At 33.7% G+C, this 17,892-nt stretch overlaps 2 protein-coding genes and 1 non-coding gene across 3 annotated transcripts; 2 read left to right on the forward strand and 1 right to left on the reverse strand.

The window, feature by feature from the left end:
* The first annotated feature begins 5,305 nt into the window (after window positions 1-5,305).
* On the forward strand, window positions 5,306-5,412 carry LOC111892661 (small nucleolar RNA R71). The gene has a single exon (XR_002850619.1). It is a non-coding gene; the product is annotated as a small nucleolar RNA R71 (small nucleolar RNA).
* Window positions 5,413-10,963: 5,551 nt separating this feature from the next.
* On the reverse strand, window positions 10,964-14,417 carry LOC111892544 (probable polygalacturonase). The gene is made up of 5 exons (XM_023888594.3): window positions 13,785-14,417; window positions 12,546-12,666; window positions 12,205-12,453; window positions 11,978-12,131; window positions 10,964-11,711 (listed from the first exon to the last, which is right to left on the reverse strand). The coding sequence occupies exons 1-5, from the start codon at window positions 14,211-14,213 to the stop codon at window positions 11,186-11,188; spliced, it is 1,479 nt and encodes a 492-aa protein (XP_023744362.1). The 5' UTR covers window positions 14,214-14,417; the 3' UTR covers window positions 10,964-11,185.
* Window positions 14,418-16,122: 1,705 nt separating this feature from the next.
* On the forward strand, window positions 16,123-17,327 carry LOC111892500 (uncharacterized). The gene is made up of 3 exons (XM_023888539.1): window positions 16,123-16,187; window positions 16,283-16,451; window positions 16,560-17,327. Exons 1-3 carry the CDS (start codon window positions 16,123-16,125, stop codon window positions 17,325-17,327), a joined length of 1,002 nt encoding a protein of 333 aa, XP_023744307.1.
* The last annotated feature ends 565 nt before the right edge of the window (window positions 17,328-17,892 follow it).

The raw sequence follows: 17,892 nt of genomic DNA on the forward strand, positions 1-17,892 counted from the left end.
CATATAATAGCAACTTAAGTTCAAACTATTATTATTACTAGATAAATTATTAGATTATTCTTTCAAACCTATATATTTCTAAAAATTTCAAATTTTCTAAATTTTCTTATATTTTCTAACAATTTACTTTTTACTTTTTCGACCTCCTACCTTACACTTATTACATACAATGCCCTCATTGTATGCATAAAATAAATTAAAAGCAAATAAAAAGGGAGAAAAAGGAACAGACTCCCCTGGGATGGTTGTGGCGATATTGAACTCCACTTGTGCGGATAAAATGTTCATCTCGAATATGAACTTCTTCTAAATAGGAACTTAGATCTTGAACTCACGAAAAATGTAAAGCGCCAACAAAGTATGGAATCGAAACTTCAATCTACAATAAAGGTGGTGCAAATCTCGAAAGCATGAAGAATAATGTGGGAAAGCACATGCCACATTATATGGTGGAGAAAATGAGCCAAAATAATCTTCATAAGAACTCCAAATAGAATGGTGGTGATCCATGAAGTGAATGGAAATGAAAAGGCTTCAATGTTGTGAAAATAGAATACTCACGACGTGAGTAATAAGGATCACATCGTGAAAACGCGAAAACGTAGATTATGAACCCTTTCTAACAGAACTCACGACGTGAGGCATAAAGCTTCACGACATGAGAATCGGGCGAACAAAAACTGAAATAGTCCAGCTCCTCTTCTAAAATTATGCACTCCAACTAATGTCTTAATGAATTAAGACTCTTCTAAATGCAGTATTTGATGACTATCTAACTATATCCACTCTCTCGACTCACCCCATACTTTTTTCCAATTGTGGGTCTCAACTTTCGACTCTAAACTCTAGACTCTAAACGACCCTTGGCTAGACGTATACATTCTCATATCGACTTTCCTTCCCGAGACTCCTTTAGCAAATCTGAAATTTATCAACCAAAAGAAAAATAGAAGTAACATAATAACTTAACAATAGTTTAACAAACCAAACAAGTTCAAAAACCACACAAACCAAATTAAACTAAAAACTAAATAATCTAAATAAAAACGATCAATTATCTTCTTCATCATCATGAGCTCTACTCGTTCCCTCTCCATCACCCCCTTGTCTTTGATACTTACTCCATCTAGGGCAAATTGGGTAATGATACCCCAAATGAGGAAGTTGCTCAACATCAAAGTGTTGCACCAAATTTTCCACCGTCCCACCGATCCAATTAACACTCAGCGATAGCTGATCAAAATATCCCGCCATAGCTCCTCCAAAGTTGGGTCCTCCCATGGGTGCATTTTGGTGCACTGATTGTTCTCTCTCGCCTCTTTGTCTCATATTTCTCCTTCCTTTTGGCCTCGGCTGTGGCTGTTGCTTGGGTTGGTCGCTCGGTTTCTCATCACCATCATCATCATCATTCATAATCCCCCAATGTGTTCCATAATTCCTTACTACCCTTATCGTCTCCAAATATCCCATAGTAAACTCATTCCCCTCCGTACAAGTCAAAGAGCGGGTGATGTCGGGAACGATCAAACCATAAGACCGGGCCAAACGTGTGATAAAGTGGCCTCCACAAATAGGGCTCCCAAGGCGGGAACTCGTAGCATAATCTGCTAAGTAGCAGGCTAGAAAATATGGAATGTTGCAACACACTCCTGGCTGTAAGATACACCATAAAAAGAACAAGTTTTTCTTGGTAACCTTGTCCCCATGGCGCCTATGGTTGATAGAAAAGGTGATGAACTGGTGTATAAGGAGGTGAATGGGGGATTTGATGCTGCTTTTTGGTGACACCCCAGAATTAAACACTCCTGTTGCGATGTTACTCCAGAACTCGAGCCCTGATGCCCCATTCTCGTATCCACGGGCAGCCTCCCTCAAAACATCACAAATTCTAGAGTAATGGCCTCTTGGGCAGTATATAACCCCATCCTCCAAGAAAACTCGACCAAACTACATTCTCGGTATTCTCCCCCGAGTCAAAAAACCAAGGCTTGCTGGAAAGTAGGATCTTGGACATTCTCATTGAATGCCATAGTCGAAAAGAATTCTACACAAAGCTCCTTGTACACCCTTTCCTGGATAGCAAACAAATTATGCCACTCTTTACATGTAAAAGAAAATCTGTTCCCCAAAGATAACTTTGTGAGAAACTGGGACAGCCGATTAACAATCCTAACCTCCCTCAATCTTGCCCAATTAATGGTAGGCGCAACAACAATCTCCCGGTTGTACAACCATCCTAGCCGGTTGTTTCATCGTGTCAAAACATCTTGTGACCCAATTGTCGGGAAAACATAAAACAGGTGCAAACTAGCCACCCCGGTTGGAGCCTCGCGTCTTGGGGCCATTTTTACAAAACAAAACAACAAACAACCACACAACAAAAATCCAAGAAATTAGGAGTAAACAGAAGACTGTCTTATTCACGCCCATGATTCACGTCGTGAATTCGTCCTTGCAAGTCAGAATTGGTCATGGCTGTGTACGAATCGGGCCAAAAATTTCATTGGGGTTTATTCCTATGTTAAAACTAAGCACAATTCAACAACATGTAAATGCTATATCATGAATTTTAGGGCACTTTTCCTCAATCTAACTAAACACAAACCCTAGCTCTTGATTTAACAAAATAAACAGATTTAACCATGGGACTTAAGAAACAATTACCTTAAATTGCAGATTATGTAAGCAAAAAGAAGAATGTATGTTGGAATCGGCCGAAATCGGGAAGAGGGGGACCAGAAAACAGCTTCACTTCATGGAGAGTAAACAAAGTGGTTGGGTCAAAGGGAATATGTTTCTTTATTTGTGGTCCCGTGGCCTTTTCAAAATTCACGTCGTGAATTGTAAGGATTCACGTCGTGAGTTCTCGTGGGCTGAGAATTTGGGCCATTCAATTAATGAACAATTGGGACGGGGCATGTATAGGGCTAACAAATAGAAGTCCGTAAGTCTTCCTGGACTCATGTCGTGAATACTATCTGAACATATAATTTCTTAATCAATCCTACAGTTCATTAACTATATTTCTTGATCTATTACCACTTAATTCTAATGACCCCACAGTTTAGTGTTCAATTATGCATAAAACGATTTAGATGATATGATCGATTTTCCTATAAACTAAAAATACAAAAACTAAAAAGAAATAGAAAAGAAAATCCAAACCAAACTCGGGTTGCCTCCCGAGTAGCTCTTCTTTTTGATGGAGTCGTGAGTTGGACTCTATGCCTCCTACGTTGAGCTATCAGAGGAGTCCATCACCACCTGAATTTTCTGCTCTTTCCAACGCCTCTTGTAAGCTTGAACTCGTCTAATGTACGCCTTTTCGAATTCTCTTTTTTAGCTTTCACTTCATCTACATCGAGCTTGCGTTTGATCCCTTTAGTCTCTACTTTTTCTTCATTCTTTTTAAGCTCTGTAGGAATCTTTTCTTCTTTCACCACTGCACTCGTCTCCTTAGATGTAACCTCGTCTTCATCCTCATCACTCAATACTTCATCGCTTTCCTTACTTACCCAAGAAGTTGGATTTGTATAGGCAATGACTTCAACTAAAAATAGGTTGGAAGCTCTCGGTTTTGTTCATTTGACTTGTTGAATTGTTTTGATCTCTTCCTCCATGAGCTTCTTTAATTCTTCAAGTTCCTTCTCTTCATCAATGTTAAAGACCGCACCTTGAAAATCACTTCCTTGAAACCCATCTTGTACTCCAAAAGCTTCCTCTTCATCACCAACTCTCAAAGTAAGCTTGGATTCACGAACATCGACCAAGGCTCTAGCAGTGTTAAGTAATGGGCGACCAAGAATGATTGGGACATTATCATCCTCTTTCATGTTTATAACCACAAAATCAACTGAGAAAACGAATTTCCCAATTTTCACCAGAATGTCTTCTACAATCCCCCTAGGATGAGTCATTGAACGATTGGCCATGTGAATGGTCATTTTTATAGCCTTCATCTTCGAAATATTCAATTCTGATAAAACGAATATGGCATCAAATTTATGCTGGCCCCAGAATCGGCTAAAGCATAAGTCTTCAAATTGTTTCCAAACTCACATGGAAGAGTGAGGCGTCTAGGATCTCCCATCTTCTTAGGTATCTCTCCCAATACAACTTTTGAGCTTTGTTCACTAAGAATAACTTTGGAGTTCTTCTTTAACTGCTGACGAGTATCTATCAAGTCTTGTAGGAACTTCGCGTATTCGAGAACTTTGGATAAGGACTCAACAAATGGAGTATTAACTGGGATATCTTTTACTTGCTGAATAAACTCCATACGTTCCTTTTCCAGTGGACTAAGATTAGATCGATATGGAAACGGTAAAGGTAGACGATAAGTCGGAATATATTCAGAAATTTTCTGCTCAGACCAGGCCCACGTCGTGAGCATACATGGCTCACCTCGTGAGTTCGGTGATTCAACAACACTTTTATTTTCGAGCTTTAGCTTCTTCGGCTTTGGATCGGACTGCTTCGGCTCCACTTCTAGTGCTTCTAAGAACTCAAAGATTGCCTCTTCTTCAGTATCAATCACCATAACATGGGATTGAGCATTCTTTTCAGGAAATTGTGAGGATAATTTGTTGCTCACCAAAGTAGTTAGTTGTCCAATTTGGACTTCGGGATTATGGATCGATGCTTGATGATTTCTTAATGAAGCTTGTTGTTCAATCATCATTGTCTACTGTTCTTTCATCATTTTCATGTGTTCTTTTAGCACTGCATCAGTATCATCATGCCTTTTCTCGGAAGCTTCCATAAATCTGGACAAAATGTTTTCCAAATCTACTTTCTTCTCGGCTGGTGGTTGCTCTTTTGGATAGAAGCCTCGACCTGTCTGCTTATATTTCTCTTCCTTCTGCTTCTTGTATTCATCATATGGCAGCCACTCCTTCTTTGGTTTTCTCCAATCTTCATCATATTTATCCCCACTCGAGTAGCAAACTTGAGCCTTCTTATTCCCATATTCATTCAAGTTGCAATCCTTAGTTAAGTGTGGACCATTACACCTTTCACATCCAACTCTTATTGCATTAATTGATTGGTCCATTTGGGTTAATCTCCGGTCCATATTATTCAACATCGCCATCATTGCAGCCATCTCTTCATAATGTGCACCCCCACTACCTTTTGCTCCATCTTGTCTTGGGTTGTGGTACTCACGAGAGTGTTTTGCGAATTCTTCAACTAACTCCTTGACTTCCCTTGGATTTTCTTTGTCAGTGGCCCTTGAGAATCAAGGAGTTGCCTTGTCATAACATTCACCCCATCATAGAAAATAGACATCTCTTGTTGAACATTAAGATCACGTTGAGGACAATTCCTTAACAATCCTTTGTAACGCTCCCATGCCTCGTATAGTGACTCCCTCGGTTGTTGCTCAAAGTTGGCTATTGCCTTCTTGAGTTTAGCTATCTTTGATGGTGGTTAAAATTGGTCCAAAAATTTTCCGCGCATCTAAGCCCAAGTAGTGATTGCACTAGGTGGAAGTGCTTTTAACCAATCTTTAGCAGCTCCCTTAAAAGTAACGGGAGGCATCCTTCGCAAGATGGTATCTCTATTAACATTCGAGACATTGAAATAATCTGCAATGTCATTGACATCATCTAGATGCTTAAAAGCATCCTCATGATCCTTTCCGTAAAATGGAACATCCTTAAGTGCAGTAAGGATGTGTCCCTTTAGCTCGAATGTGGCAGTGGCAGGAATCGTGGGTTGTACTAACCCTGGGCCAACATCGTCTCGTATTTGCTTCTTGTAAGCTCCCATTGACATTTCTTCAATGTTTTCCATCTCTTTTCTTGGCTCATTCTCGAGTTCACTCGTATATAGTCCAAACTCGGTCTCAGAGTCGTATTCGGATTCGGTTGGGATAGGTATTTGATCTAAGCCTTTAACCTTGCTCTTGTCCTTTAAAGATGAACTCGACTATTCTGTTTTCTTCCCCAACTTATTTGAGAACACTGACTTGAATTCTTATAAGGGTGTCTTATTTGTTGTTTGATCTTCTTTCACGTTCTTATCCTTCTTTTTGTGAAGGGCCGACTCTGGATCTTCAAGTAGTGGCACCAAAGGTGTGTTAGAGCCTCTGGTCATGAACTCCTGCAAAATAAACAAAAATAAAAACGTAAAACTGAACAAAAACTTCCTACAGATTGGCCACCACGACGTGGTAAAGGTTACCACCTCGTGTTGTCGCAAAAAACTAACAGAAAAGAAAAAATGAAGAAACCGTAAAATCTACTGAACTCACCTCGTGAGTTAGGTACTTGAACAAAAAAATAAGCTGAAAAAGTAACTTTTGCAGGTTTTATCCCACAAAAAGGATCGATTAATCTAAAGCAAATAAATCAACTAACAAATAAGTCGTTCCCCGACAACGGCGCCAAAAACTTGATGCATGCAAATAGCTACACCTAATTTTATATTTATAACCTAACTAACTTAACTAATATGCACCTAGGCACTGTATCTAGTCAAATTATAGAATAGTTTGGTAAGTTGGGTGTCGATATAAGGGAACAGTTTTGACTGATTAACCTATCTACTATTAAATTAACCTAATTTTCTAGCAAGGATGGGGGTTTTATCTAATTTTTCAAGTTTAGATAAACTTAATTTTATTAACACAAAATTCGATCAATTACTAAAAATACTCCCATTTAGTTCGAACTCATTTCTTCTTTCTGGTTAGCTAACAATTATGGAAATTTCAAAGTTGGTTATCTAATTTTATATTATATTAGTAATTTAAGTCTAAATTTACCAATATTTAACTTATTCATGTAAAACTATGCATGGTTACACATAATCAAACACATAACTAGTTATGATTATGAATAAGCTATGTAAGATTTATTAGGCAAACATAATTATGGTCATAACTTATGCTCTCTAACACAACTAAATTTAATTACTTCAATTACTTACCTAAGATTTGGTCGATCCTAGCTCTAGCAATTTAATGTTCACTAAATCACTAGGTGTCAAGTTCATGTAATTTAATTGTCATTAAGCTACACAGAACATGAATTCAAGTAACTAAAGAATCAAATATTAGCATGCTAGGTATTAACAATCAAACACAGGCACAATACCAACTAATCAAATCCATAATAAATTAACTAAACCATAAGTTGGTGTTTCATCTAGCTAAACATAAGTAACTAAATTCAGCTACTTATACTCAAAATCAAATTAATAAACATGATTAAAGTACCAAACGATTGAACTAATTATGAACTCTCTTCTCCTTTTGTGTTGAAACCTATTCCAGACCTTCTCCTCTTCTGAAAATCGTCTCCAGGAACTTCTTCAATCAGCCAAAAGTCTCCCCAAGTCGTAATGGACAAGGATATATATATATATATATATATATATATATATATATATATATATATATATATATATATATATATGCTGATTTTTCCAAGTTTACGTCGTGAGAAATAATGTCTCACCTCATGAGTACGAGATATACGTGTTCGACAAGGACTCTTCCATCCCGTGCCTATCTTCTAGAATACTCCAACTCACGTCGTGAATCTAGACACCTCACGACGTGAATATAGCAGATTGCGTGGGTTTCTTCTTCGTTCATTCTCCAAGCCTCCAAAGTTCTATGTTTTGACAATTTTAGTCCCTTTCTTCGAAAATGCTTCTATTTTGCCGCAGAATATAAATTAAGCTTATACGTACCATTATTCTATGCTAATCACCAAAATATTAATAAAAATGTAAATAAATATTGCCTAAAAACATGTATAAATATGGCAATATCATGACATGACATGGCAACCTCCGAGCCTTTTGTCCATCTGGCACGTGGATCGTTAAAATCATTCCATTAGGAGGCGTTAGCCACCCTTCAATTGAAACGATGTTGGGATTGAACTGGGGTCACTCTCCTTTGGTGAGTGATTTCTCGTGCCTTTCCATCACTAGAATAATGTTGATAGATGTTTGCTACATGATCTAGTAGTTTTCCCTTTTAGTGTTACTTTTGTTCTTCGATTTCAATCATTTCATCTAGCAGACCAAGTTGTAGTCAAGATCAAAAGAGCATTTGGGGTGTCTTTTCTAAAATCCATATTTTAAGGGTTAAGTTATTAAATTAGAAGCTTGAGTAGTTACAAGACTCAATTAGAGGCCAAGTTAGAAGAATTGAAATTTAAAGGGTTTATTATGTTAAATGACCAAAGTTTAGATATAAGCCTTCTTGTTTCCTTCATTTTGACCACCGTCGACGTAGATAAGCTTGGATAGAAGAAGAATATGGAGATTTCATGATAGGAGGGGGATTAAAAGAAAGTTTGAGGTGTATTTGAAGCAGTTAAGCTACAATCCAATCTTAGAAGCTATTAAAGGTATGAAATCTAATTTATCTTCTTCTAAATTCGAGCTAGGGTTTGGAGATTTCTCCAAATTCAAATTCATAGATTTTAGGATGTTTTAAATGTGTTTTTGTCTTCTTTTTCATCAATCAATCTTCATTTCACTTATCCAACTCTGTTTGTAGCTTTTGGGGATTTTGAACCATATATTGATGAATTAATGAACTGAGAGTCTATATATTGATATGAAGCTTAATATAGTTATAAATGTATTCTATAATCTCAAATGTTAATTTCTAATTCCAATGAGTAATCAAGTAACTACAAATTGATCATTGTTGTGATTTCAAGTTATATAGAGATTTTGAGTTAATGTGTTAGATTTGAATGTAGTTGTACTTTAATAATGGATTGATGTTGTTTAAGAAGTAAGTTATATTATAGAACTAATTTGAATTCACCAAGTGAAATAACTATTTGAAGATCTAAATACATTTTGATTGATTAAGCATACAAGTTGAATATATGAACTCATGTTGACGATTTGAGCTTTAATTATCAAAATCTTTATATTTAGCTTGTGAATCATGGTTTGGTAATGGAAGTTGATGTTATTGATGTGTTTAAAAAAGTTTTTGAAAGATATTTAGTCATACTAGATCATTGGAATTGATAGGATTTAGGCTGGAAATGGTTGTTTGTGAACAATTAAGAGCTTAAAATCAAAAACTTTGGCATCTTGTATGTCCACTTGACCTAGCCAGCTCTAGGGACCTTGTCTTGTGCTTCACCTGACCAAGTTACATCTGTTTGGGCCAAACATGTTTTCCTTGTAACTATTACAATCAAAGTCAAAATCAGGTCTACTTTTCTTCTATACCTTTTTATGATCTTAGGGATGCATTAGAAACAAAAAAATTCCAAATTTAAGATTAAGAACTTAATAAGTGACTTAATGGATATTTAATGTATCATTAACCTAACTATTGTTAACTATATGTAACCACTAAGTACTCCAACAACCTAGAAGTAAAGTGTGTTTGTTCAACCAATTAAGATGAGTAATCCTAAGAGTATATCTCCCCTAACCTATTTTATTGATTTATAATGATTGGTTTCATATGTTATACTCTTTATGTGCAACGCGAATATTATAAGTATTTGATGCATTTTGATGAAAGTTATTTTTGAAAGAGAATTTATATTTTTAAAGGGAAGGGCGGGTGACTCTTGGTTTTAACTGAAATTATTTTGAGCATCACAGTTGTTCATTCACATAGGATGAATCGAGACTTAGTGTGTTACTCATGAATATCCCATTTTGGATCATTTATTTGGAGTGCGGTTTTCTAGATAAGTCCACTTGCACAAAATGAGTTAGCTTATCCCTTGTGTGGTATTTGTGGGATGATTAACAAGATACATAACTATAACAAATGAAAAATGTATAAAGTACTTTGTGCTAATTATACACTAGCCCTAACTTTGGAATGTGTATGAAAAAATTACTATGTAGATTGATTATCGTACATGAGCCCTAATTATACCGAACTTAAATCTCAAGATTGACTTGTGGGTTGGGAATAAAAACATATGCATTGTTTATTTTGAAATCTTTTTGGTTTGTTCATTTGTAATGCTTTAGCCTATACTTATTAAATATTGAACTATTGACTTATTCAAAACATTGATTTTTAGGAATAATGGAATTGTTAAAAATTATTGAAGTTGACATATTTTAAAATTAATTTAAAGTTTTGACTTGAAGTTTAGATAATTGCCATCATCCAATACTCTATAAACTTGTTTTTTTTTATTAAAACATAAAAAATTTATAGGCCCACCACCCCAATTGATTCATCTTTCGTGCCTCTTTTGTGTGAGAACAACTGGCCAAACCCCACCTTCTTCCCACACGCCTCCATTTCATTTATTCAAAATACTAGTTGTGAGACCCGTATATTATACGGGTTGATTAAAACATAATGTTAAATATGAGTGATTAAATGAGAAGTTTATTTGAATTTGAAATATGAAATAAGTGAAAATTATGACAAAAAAAACATGCAAAAAATAAATTAACTAAAATTATATGCTTAATTGTCAGACCCGTATACTAAACATATTATTATAACAAAATGTTAAATACAAAGGTTAAAGTGTATATTTATTTGAAATTGAAATTGAAATTTCAAATTTCAAATTTAAAATTAATAGTCATTATGGTAGGTTTAATTTATGGAAACTAATTATTGATATATTGGAAATTAATAATGAAGTAATGACAAGTGAAAAATTAATATATCTCAAAATTATGACAAACTGACATGTGACCAATTAAATGAAAGAATGACAAGTGGTAATAACATTTTCATTTATTAAGATAGATTCGTAGGCTCTCAATATACAAATTTAGTAAGGGTTTAATCCGATTTTGCATTTTTAATTAAATCTATAAAAGAAAAAATTAAAAGAAATTACAAAGGGTAATAATAATATCATTTTTTTCATCGATCATGAATCAAAATCACAACAAATCTCATACCATTTTTTTCAACGAAATAATTGCTCTTTGTTGTAAACCTCAATAACCATTTCAGTAATATACTCTTAGTTTTATGGTAACATTTTGACTCGAAAAAGACAGTTTTAAAACTTTCTAATAATTACATAAACAATACATGATACAACGATCAACACAAGCTTCGATATACTTCACCTACAACCTTCTAATCAATTCTTGAGTTTATCCTTTTTTTTTATCCATGGATATGATTACTTATAATAAACACAAGCTTGCAATGAAGATTGTTGTTCCACATAAACAACATACATGAAAACAACAAATCTCAAATATCATAATCTATATCCGAAGCATTTTCAGAATTAGACTTTCTCACAAGCCTCCCTTGTTCATCATAAAGATGAAGATTTTTACAAGGGGCTGGAAAAATAGACCCTATAACTCGTCCTTGAAGATAAGCACACTGAAAAATATGCTTCTTCTTGTATGCAATCCCTACAGACATATCCTTGAAACTTACATTCCTTACAGGAATATCTGCACTACCTTGTATACGAACCGGGACCCGCACCCCCTCACCATAAATCGACCTGTAACTTATGTCCCTTATCACAGGGAAAGCTTTTGGATTATAACCCTTATCCGGGTGTTCATTGTAATCTGTTTTTATTATAATTCCAACTCTCACATTGTCAAACGTTATATTTCGGTATTTTATGTCCCGAACATACGCCCCTCTTCCTGCTGCTGTTTTGATTCGAACCGCGCGTCTTGATTTCCAGATCAAAATGTTTTCGATTGTCACGTTCGATACCCCTCCTGACATCTCGCTTCCTATCGATATTCCCGCACTGCAAACATAAAATCAAATATCAAAATTTCAAGTTAGTTTAGTAATAATTACTTGAGGATACGGTGTAGACTCCAACATATATAGAGTCAGATAACACGATTAGCTTGCTCTAATACCATGTTAAAAGTATGGAACTATAACACACCCCTAGACCACAACGTAGACATTTGACGTGTGTTGGTTCCTTGAGATGTTAAAAATGGCTCTGATACCATGTCAGATATATGGAGACAGATAGGACCATCAACAGACAGTAAGGCTCACCTAACCATAGAGCGAACGACAAGATTCCGAATTAGAATATTCTTTGATGGCTTTCCATAAGCAATTCCATATTGATCCCAACCACTTTTTATCGCAATCGCATCATCCCCAACACTTATATAGCTATCCTCTATAATCATATCTTCGCATGAATCTGTTTGGATAATGAAATAAGTAAAAGAAATAAATCCAAAAATACGAGAAAACTTGAAAGAAAGTAACCTAACCAGGATCTATGCCATCTGTGTTTGGAGCCTGGAAAATGGGAGCCAAGATTGTCATGTTTCTAATTGTTACATTTTTACAGTCGTATGGATGAAGTGTCCAAAAGGGTGAATCGCGTAAAGTGATGTTAGATATCAAAATATCACTTGACCACATGATTTGCACGAGTGGGCCCCTCGTGTGATTGAGTCGCTTTTGACGAAACTTTTTCCACCATTTTTGACCTTGACCATTAATCGTACCATTATGTCCTGTAGTATTGTTTGTCAGGGTTAAGATTTAAATATATTTATCATCTAACTTATTTATTTATATAACATAAATTAATATATTAAAGTTATACCTGTGATCACAATATCTTTGAGATGTTGACCATGAATAAAACTTCCATATCGAGGCCCACCATGCTCTCTACCATAACCATAAGATGGTAAAGGAGGCATTAGAGGCCAATACTTTTCATCCTGGTCAACAAAAAACAAGTCTGGTCAACAAAAGATTAAATAAAAAAACACTTTACAAAAGATGACAACTTTAAGCTTTAGATGACAATTGACAATTGACATAACCACTTGTCCACTTCCTCTTGTGTTTATAATTTTTATATGTTCCTCATTGGATTAGTTTTATGTTGATTCATATTAGTATGATTTCCTTCTTGATTTCATATATAATTCCTTGATTTTAGTATAGTAGGATTATGAATCCTTACATGAGTTTGTTTTATACTTTCATGAAAGTTGTTTTATTGTTGTAAAAATCATAACATATCACTTGTTTATTGGAAACTACTCTAATTTGTTTCTGAACCCTTGTGAAATGATCAAACCCTAATTTAAAATTTAAATTGATGAAAAACAGGAATTATGGCATGAAAACAGGGAAACGAGTTCTCAAAGGTTGTATAAAATTGATTCTAATGATGATTAAATCAAACTTTGATTTGTTAAAATCAAAAAAGAAGGATTTAGAACTTAAGGTTATATACAAATTTCTAGATATTTAACATGTTTTGTGCTAAATGCAAATCATAGCAATGTACTTTCATTTATTTGTTTATTATGGAATTTTAATTCCATTTATTTCTATTACAATATTGTCCTTCTCAAAGTAAAATGTTGCAATAGGAAGAAATAATAGTAGAATGATATAACAAAGAAATAAATGGAAGTATGTTTTTATTTCTTACATTTATCTTGATTCTTAATTCATTGAAACATAAGAAAACCTTCTACAACTTTTACTTGAATATGTTTTTTTTTCTTTTGAAAATGTTCTTAAACCTATCATATAATATGTTCTCTAATAATACATATTGATGCAATGTTGTTATCCATTTCATATATGTTTTTAACAACTTGTAGTTTGTTCAAACGATATATATGTAACCCAAAGAAAAAAAAATCCCTAGTGGAGCTAACGCTAAACATTGCAAAATTGTGATAATCCATGAGCTAATCTTCTTCAAATGATTCTTAAATCATAACTTAGTATTATTCATGATAAAAATGGAAATGGTGACATTATGAATTTGAGCAAGAAACTGTGTAAATAAGAGCATCGATAGCAAAGTGACACTCACATCGATAGCAAGTATAACAGCATCTTCGGCAAGAAACAGTGTCATATGACTTGTTAAATTAAACGGCGCCGTCAGCCATTTTCCGGCAGGAACATTGAGCTGACCACCACCTCTCTTCCCGAGCTTTGAGATAGCAGAAACAGCATCTTCGAAAGCCTTGGTGTTGAGAGTGATGCCGTCTCCGACAGCTCCGAAATCCGTGAGATTAAAAGAAAAGGGTCGGAGCTGGGGAAAGGATCGAGAAACGAGGGGCCGCCGGAAAATCAAGAAGCCCTCGACGACGTTGTGTTGCCAGATGAAAACTGATGTGAATCCGACGATCCAGAGGAGTGTGAAAAGGGTCTTGTAAGAAGAGAAGAGGGTGGGAATCCAACGGCGGTGGTGGAAGCGCCACATCGAAGGCGACGGTGAAGTTAGGGTATCCACCATGGTAGTATGGTGAAACTTAGTTCAATGGGATGAGAAAGAAGAAAGTTTTGAGGTTGGGGAAAGCCATTAATGGGGAATTCAAGGTTAATTGGGACAAGTTGAGTAGCAGTTCGATTGAATTTATACAAGGAATGAAGTGCGTCGGAAGAAAGTGACGATGCCAGATTGAGATTCAGATCGAACTGACTCTATTTAGTATTTAGTATTTTCCAACAATTTTAATCTCTTAATTATGGTTTTAGAAGAACATATTGCGTTTAAGTCGTATAAAATAGTTTTTAATGTTTAATGATTCATAAACTAATTATTGTGTTTTTAAGTGGCAAAGTATAGAAAAAATTATTATACTTATTTTTGGAGAAAATGATTGTAACAATTAATCTATTTTAAAAAATAGCTAAAAATCTAAAAAATTATTCACAGTTATAACTTTTGCAGGCTATCACTTACTATATATAAATAAATATTGGGCCAAAAACTATATATATATTGTAAGTTCCTGTGAGTGACACGATAATTGGTAAATTGATGAAATATATCATATCATACCATTTATAAATGACGTATGATAGGTAGTTTTTATTATATATATATATATATATATATATATATATATATATATATATATATATATATATATATATATATATATATATATATATATATATATATATCATGCTCTTACAAGAATAAGAAGAAGCAATAATTTCACAAAGATAAAAGATCTGATATCTTTTCTAAATCTTCTTCTCCATCAAGTTTTTTTACGTATATTGTTTTAGTTTGTTTTAAATTATCTTAATCACGTTGAATTTATAACACGTTATTAACACGAAAGCTCAAATCAAGGTTATTTAGAAGTGGAAATCACATCTATCTTAATCAAGGTATGTATTACTTAGGCTGTGTTTGGCGCGTCACAGCTAGCTGATAAGCTAGCTTATTTTTCGAGCTTTTTTATGTTGTCGTGTTTGGTAAGCCAAAAAGTAGCTGATAAGCTAGCTTTTTGAAAAGCTATTTAGACTAGTTTTTTAGGAGCTTTTTTAAAATTTTCCAAATACACCCCTTAATTAATTATAGAAACACATATTCTTACATGTCCTTTTATGTAATTTTATATATTTCAGCTAGCTTTTCAGCTAGTTTTACCAAACGTTATTTTTTTATCAGCTAACTTTTCAGCTATCAGCTAGTTTTTTATTTAACAGCTAGCTTTTCAGCTAGTCCGCCAAACATAACCTTAGTAAAAACATTATTAATTATAAAAACCTTCATCATATTAAAATAATAATAATACTAATGAATTAATAAAACTTATATATTATGGACTACTAACGATTTTTATTTCTTATACCTAACATTTCTTTATGTATTCTAATTTTTTATGCATACTAACATTTACATTATCCAACTAACTTTTATTTATGCATACTAACATTTACATTATGCAACTAACTTTTATTTATGCATACTAACATTTAAATTATGCAACTAATTTTTATTTATATATACCAACGTTTATTTATACATGTCAATGTTTATTCATATTTTAGATACTATTCATAATTTTATTTATTTATATTTCTAATTAATAAAATTATACCAAGTAAAGTTATGTATTAGTTATAAATCTTATTAAATGATTTATAAATATACACAACGAATATATATATATATATATATATATATATATATATATATATATATATATATATATATATATATATATATATGCAACGGTTATAAACAACAAAAACAACGGCTATATTTTTTTTACTATAAATAAACATATTTACCCTGCTTATTTTACCCACAATAAATATTTCTTTTTTCTATCAAACAAATCAATTTCAAGAAATCAATCTTCAGGATGATTCACCCGTTTGTGATGATCATGACTATAATAGTCATGTTACTTTTCATCCCAATTCTTAACATCGAAGATAATATGGAATTTCATCTACTTTTAGACTTGTATGCAATGTTAGCTTTACCGCTTCTTTTTTGTGTAATATTTATTGAAATAAATGGATTTTAATTTTTGTTTTTATTTTGGTTAAAATTTATAGCTACAATATGTCTAACATTGCAAAGCTCGAATTTGCAGCACTTGAAGTTAGTGAGAAAAACTATGTGCCATGGATGATAGATGTAAAAATGCATCTTGAGTCCATGGGAATCTCAAATGCTATAAATGAATTTACTAACTGCTTGGCACAAGACAAAGCAAAAGCACAAGTTTTTATTCGTAAGCATATTTATGAAATGTTAAGATTTGAATAACTTGATGTTAGTGATCCAAGTATTCTATGGAATCTTTTGAAAGAAAGATTTGATCATTAAAAGGAAGTTATACTTCCAAATGCTAGAGATGAATGGAGAACACTGGGGTTTCAAGACTTCAAGAAAGTAAATGAATACAACTCAGCTTTGTTTAGAATATGTTCACAACTCAAATATTATGGAAAAGAAGTTACTGATGACGATATGTTGGAGAAAACTTACTCCACATTTCATGCAACAAACATTACCTTGATGCAACAATATCATATGCAAAAGTTCACAAGATATTCTGAACTAAATGCATGCCTACTTGTTGCAGAGCAAAACAACGAGCTCTTGATGAAAAACCATGAATTTCGTCCAACAGGATCAGTAGCACTTCCTGAAGCAAATGCTACAAATACTGATGGTCATCGAAACAATACACGTGGACGAGGGCGAGGCTGTGGCCGAGGAGGAGGCCGTGGCTATTTTAATCGAAACCAAAGCCATAATCAGAACCATAACTTTGGTCGTGGACAAAGTAATAATCGTGGTCATGGCCATAAAAGGAATAATTACCAATCTTCACAAAGAAACAATGTCCATACACAAGATAAGGCCAAAGTGGCAAGGCATGATACTGGGACATCACAAAAATCTGATGGTTCATGTTATAGATGTGGTAGCACAGGCCATTGGTCAAGAATCTGTCGCACACATGCACATCTTTGTCAACTTTATCAAGATTCCATTAAAGGAAAAGGAAAAGAAGCAAACCTCGTTAATAATGTTGAATTCATTCCGCTAACTTTTGATGATTTCTGCAATGACATGGAAGACATAAACTAAAAATTTCTATTATTATTCTAATAAACTTGTTTTCCTTTATTTGTTTCTCATGTAATGTATCTCCTACAATAAATGAACTTTCTTTATAATAATTATTATGATTATGTTTATTCGCTTATTATTTCTTTCATATGTGAAGTTTAATATGAGTCCAACTGGAGCACAACATCAAGAAACGGTTGGAGGTCTTTGTATAGCAGATAGTGGTAGTACGCATACTATTCTGAAATCAAAGAAATATTTTTCAAAATTAGTACCAACAAAAACAATCATACATACAATATCAGGTCCTGCAGACTTGATAGAGGGAACTGGGAAAGCCCATTTTATATTACCAAATGGTACAAGCTTTTGTATAGAAAATGCCTTATTTTCTCCAAAGTCTAATAGAAACTTACTAAGTTTCAATGACATATATTTCAAAGGATATGATAGAAAACTGTGACAATTGAAAATAAGAAATATATGTATATTATAGGCAAAAACCATGTGCTTGAAAAACTACCAACACTTGATTCTGGTCTGTATTATACATATATACATATGATTGAATCAAATACGGTAA

The sequence above is a fragment of the Lactuca sativa genome, chromosome 5 (assembly GCF_002870075.4).
Source record: "Lactuca sativa cultivar Salinas chromosome 5, Lsat_Salinas_v11, whole genome shotgun sequence".
Classification (NCBI taxonomy): Eukaryota; Viridiplantae; Streptophyta; class Magnoliopsida; order Asterales; family Asteraceae; genus Lactuca; species Lactuca sativa.

What these genes read in the sequence shown, in the direction of transcription:
- LOC111892500 (XM_023888539.1), top strand. Translation starts at nt 16,123, where the DNA reads ATGTTACTTTTCATCCCAATTCTTAACATCGAAGATAATATGGAATTT. An exon ending in TTTCATCTACTTTTAGACTT is followed by an intron (nt 16,188 to 16,282) that starts GTATGCAATGTT and finishes TAAAATTTATAG; the next exon opens with CTACAATATGTCTAACATTG. An exon ending in AAGACAAAGCAAAAGCACAA is followed by an intron (nt 16,452 to 16,559) that starts GTTTTTATTCGT and finishes GATCATTAAAAG; the next exon opens with GAAGTTATACTTCCAAATGC.
- LOC111892544 (XM_023888594.3), bottom strand. Translation starts at nt 14,213, where the DNA reads ATGGTGGATACCCTAACTTCACCGTCGCCTTCGATGTGGCGCTTCCAC. An exon ending in CAAAGATATTGTGATCACAG is followed by an intron (nt 12,454 to 12,545) that starts GTATAACTTTAA and finishes ACAATACTACAG; the next exon opens with GACATAATGGTACGATTAAT. An exon ending in GTCGTTCGCTCTATGGTTAG is followed by an intron (nt 11,712 to 11,977) that starts GTGAGCCTTACT and finishes TTATGTTTGCAG; the next exon opens with TGCGGGAATATCGATAGGAA.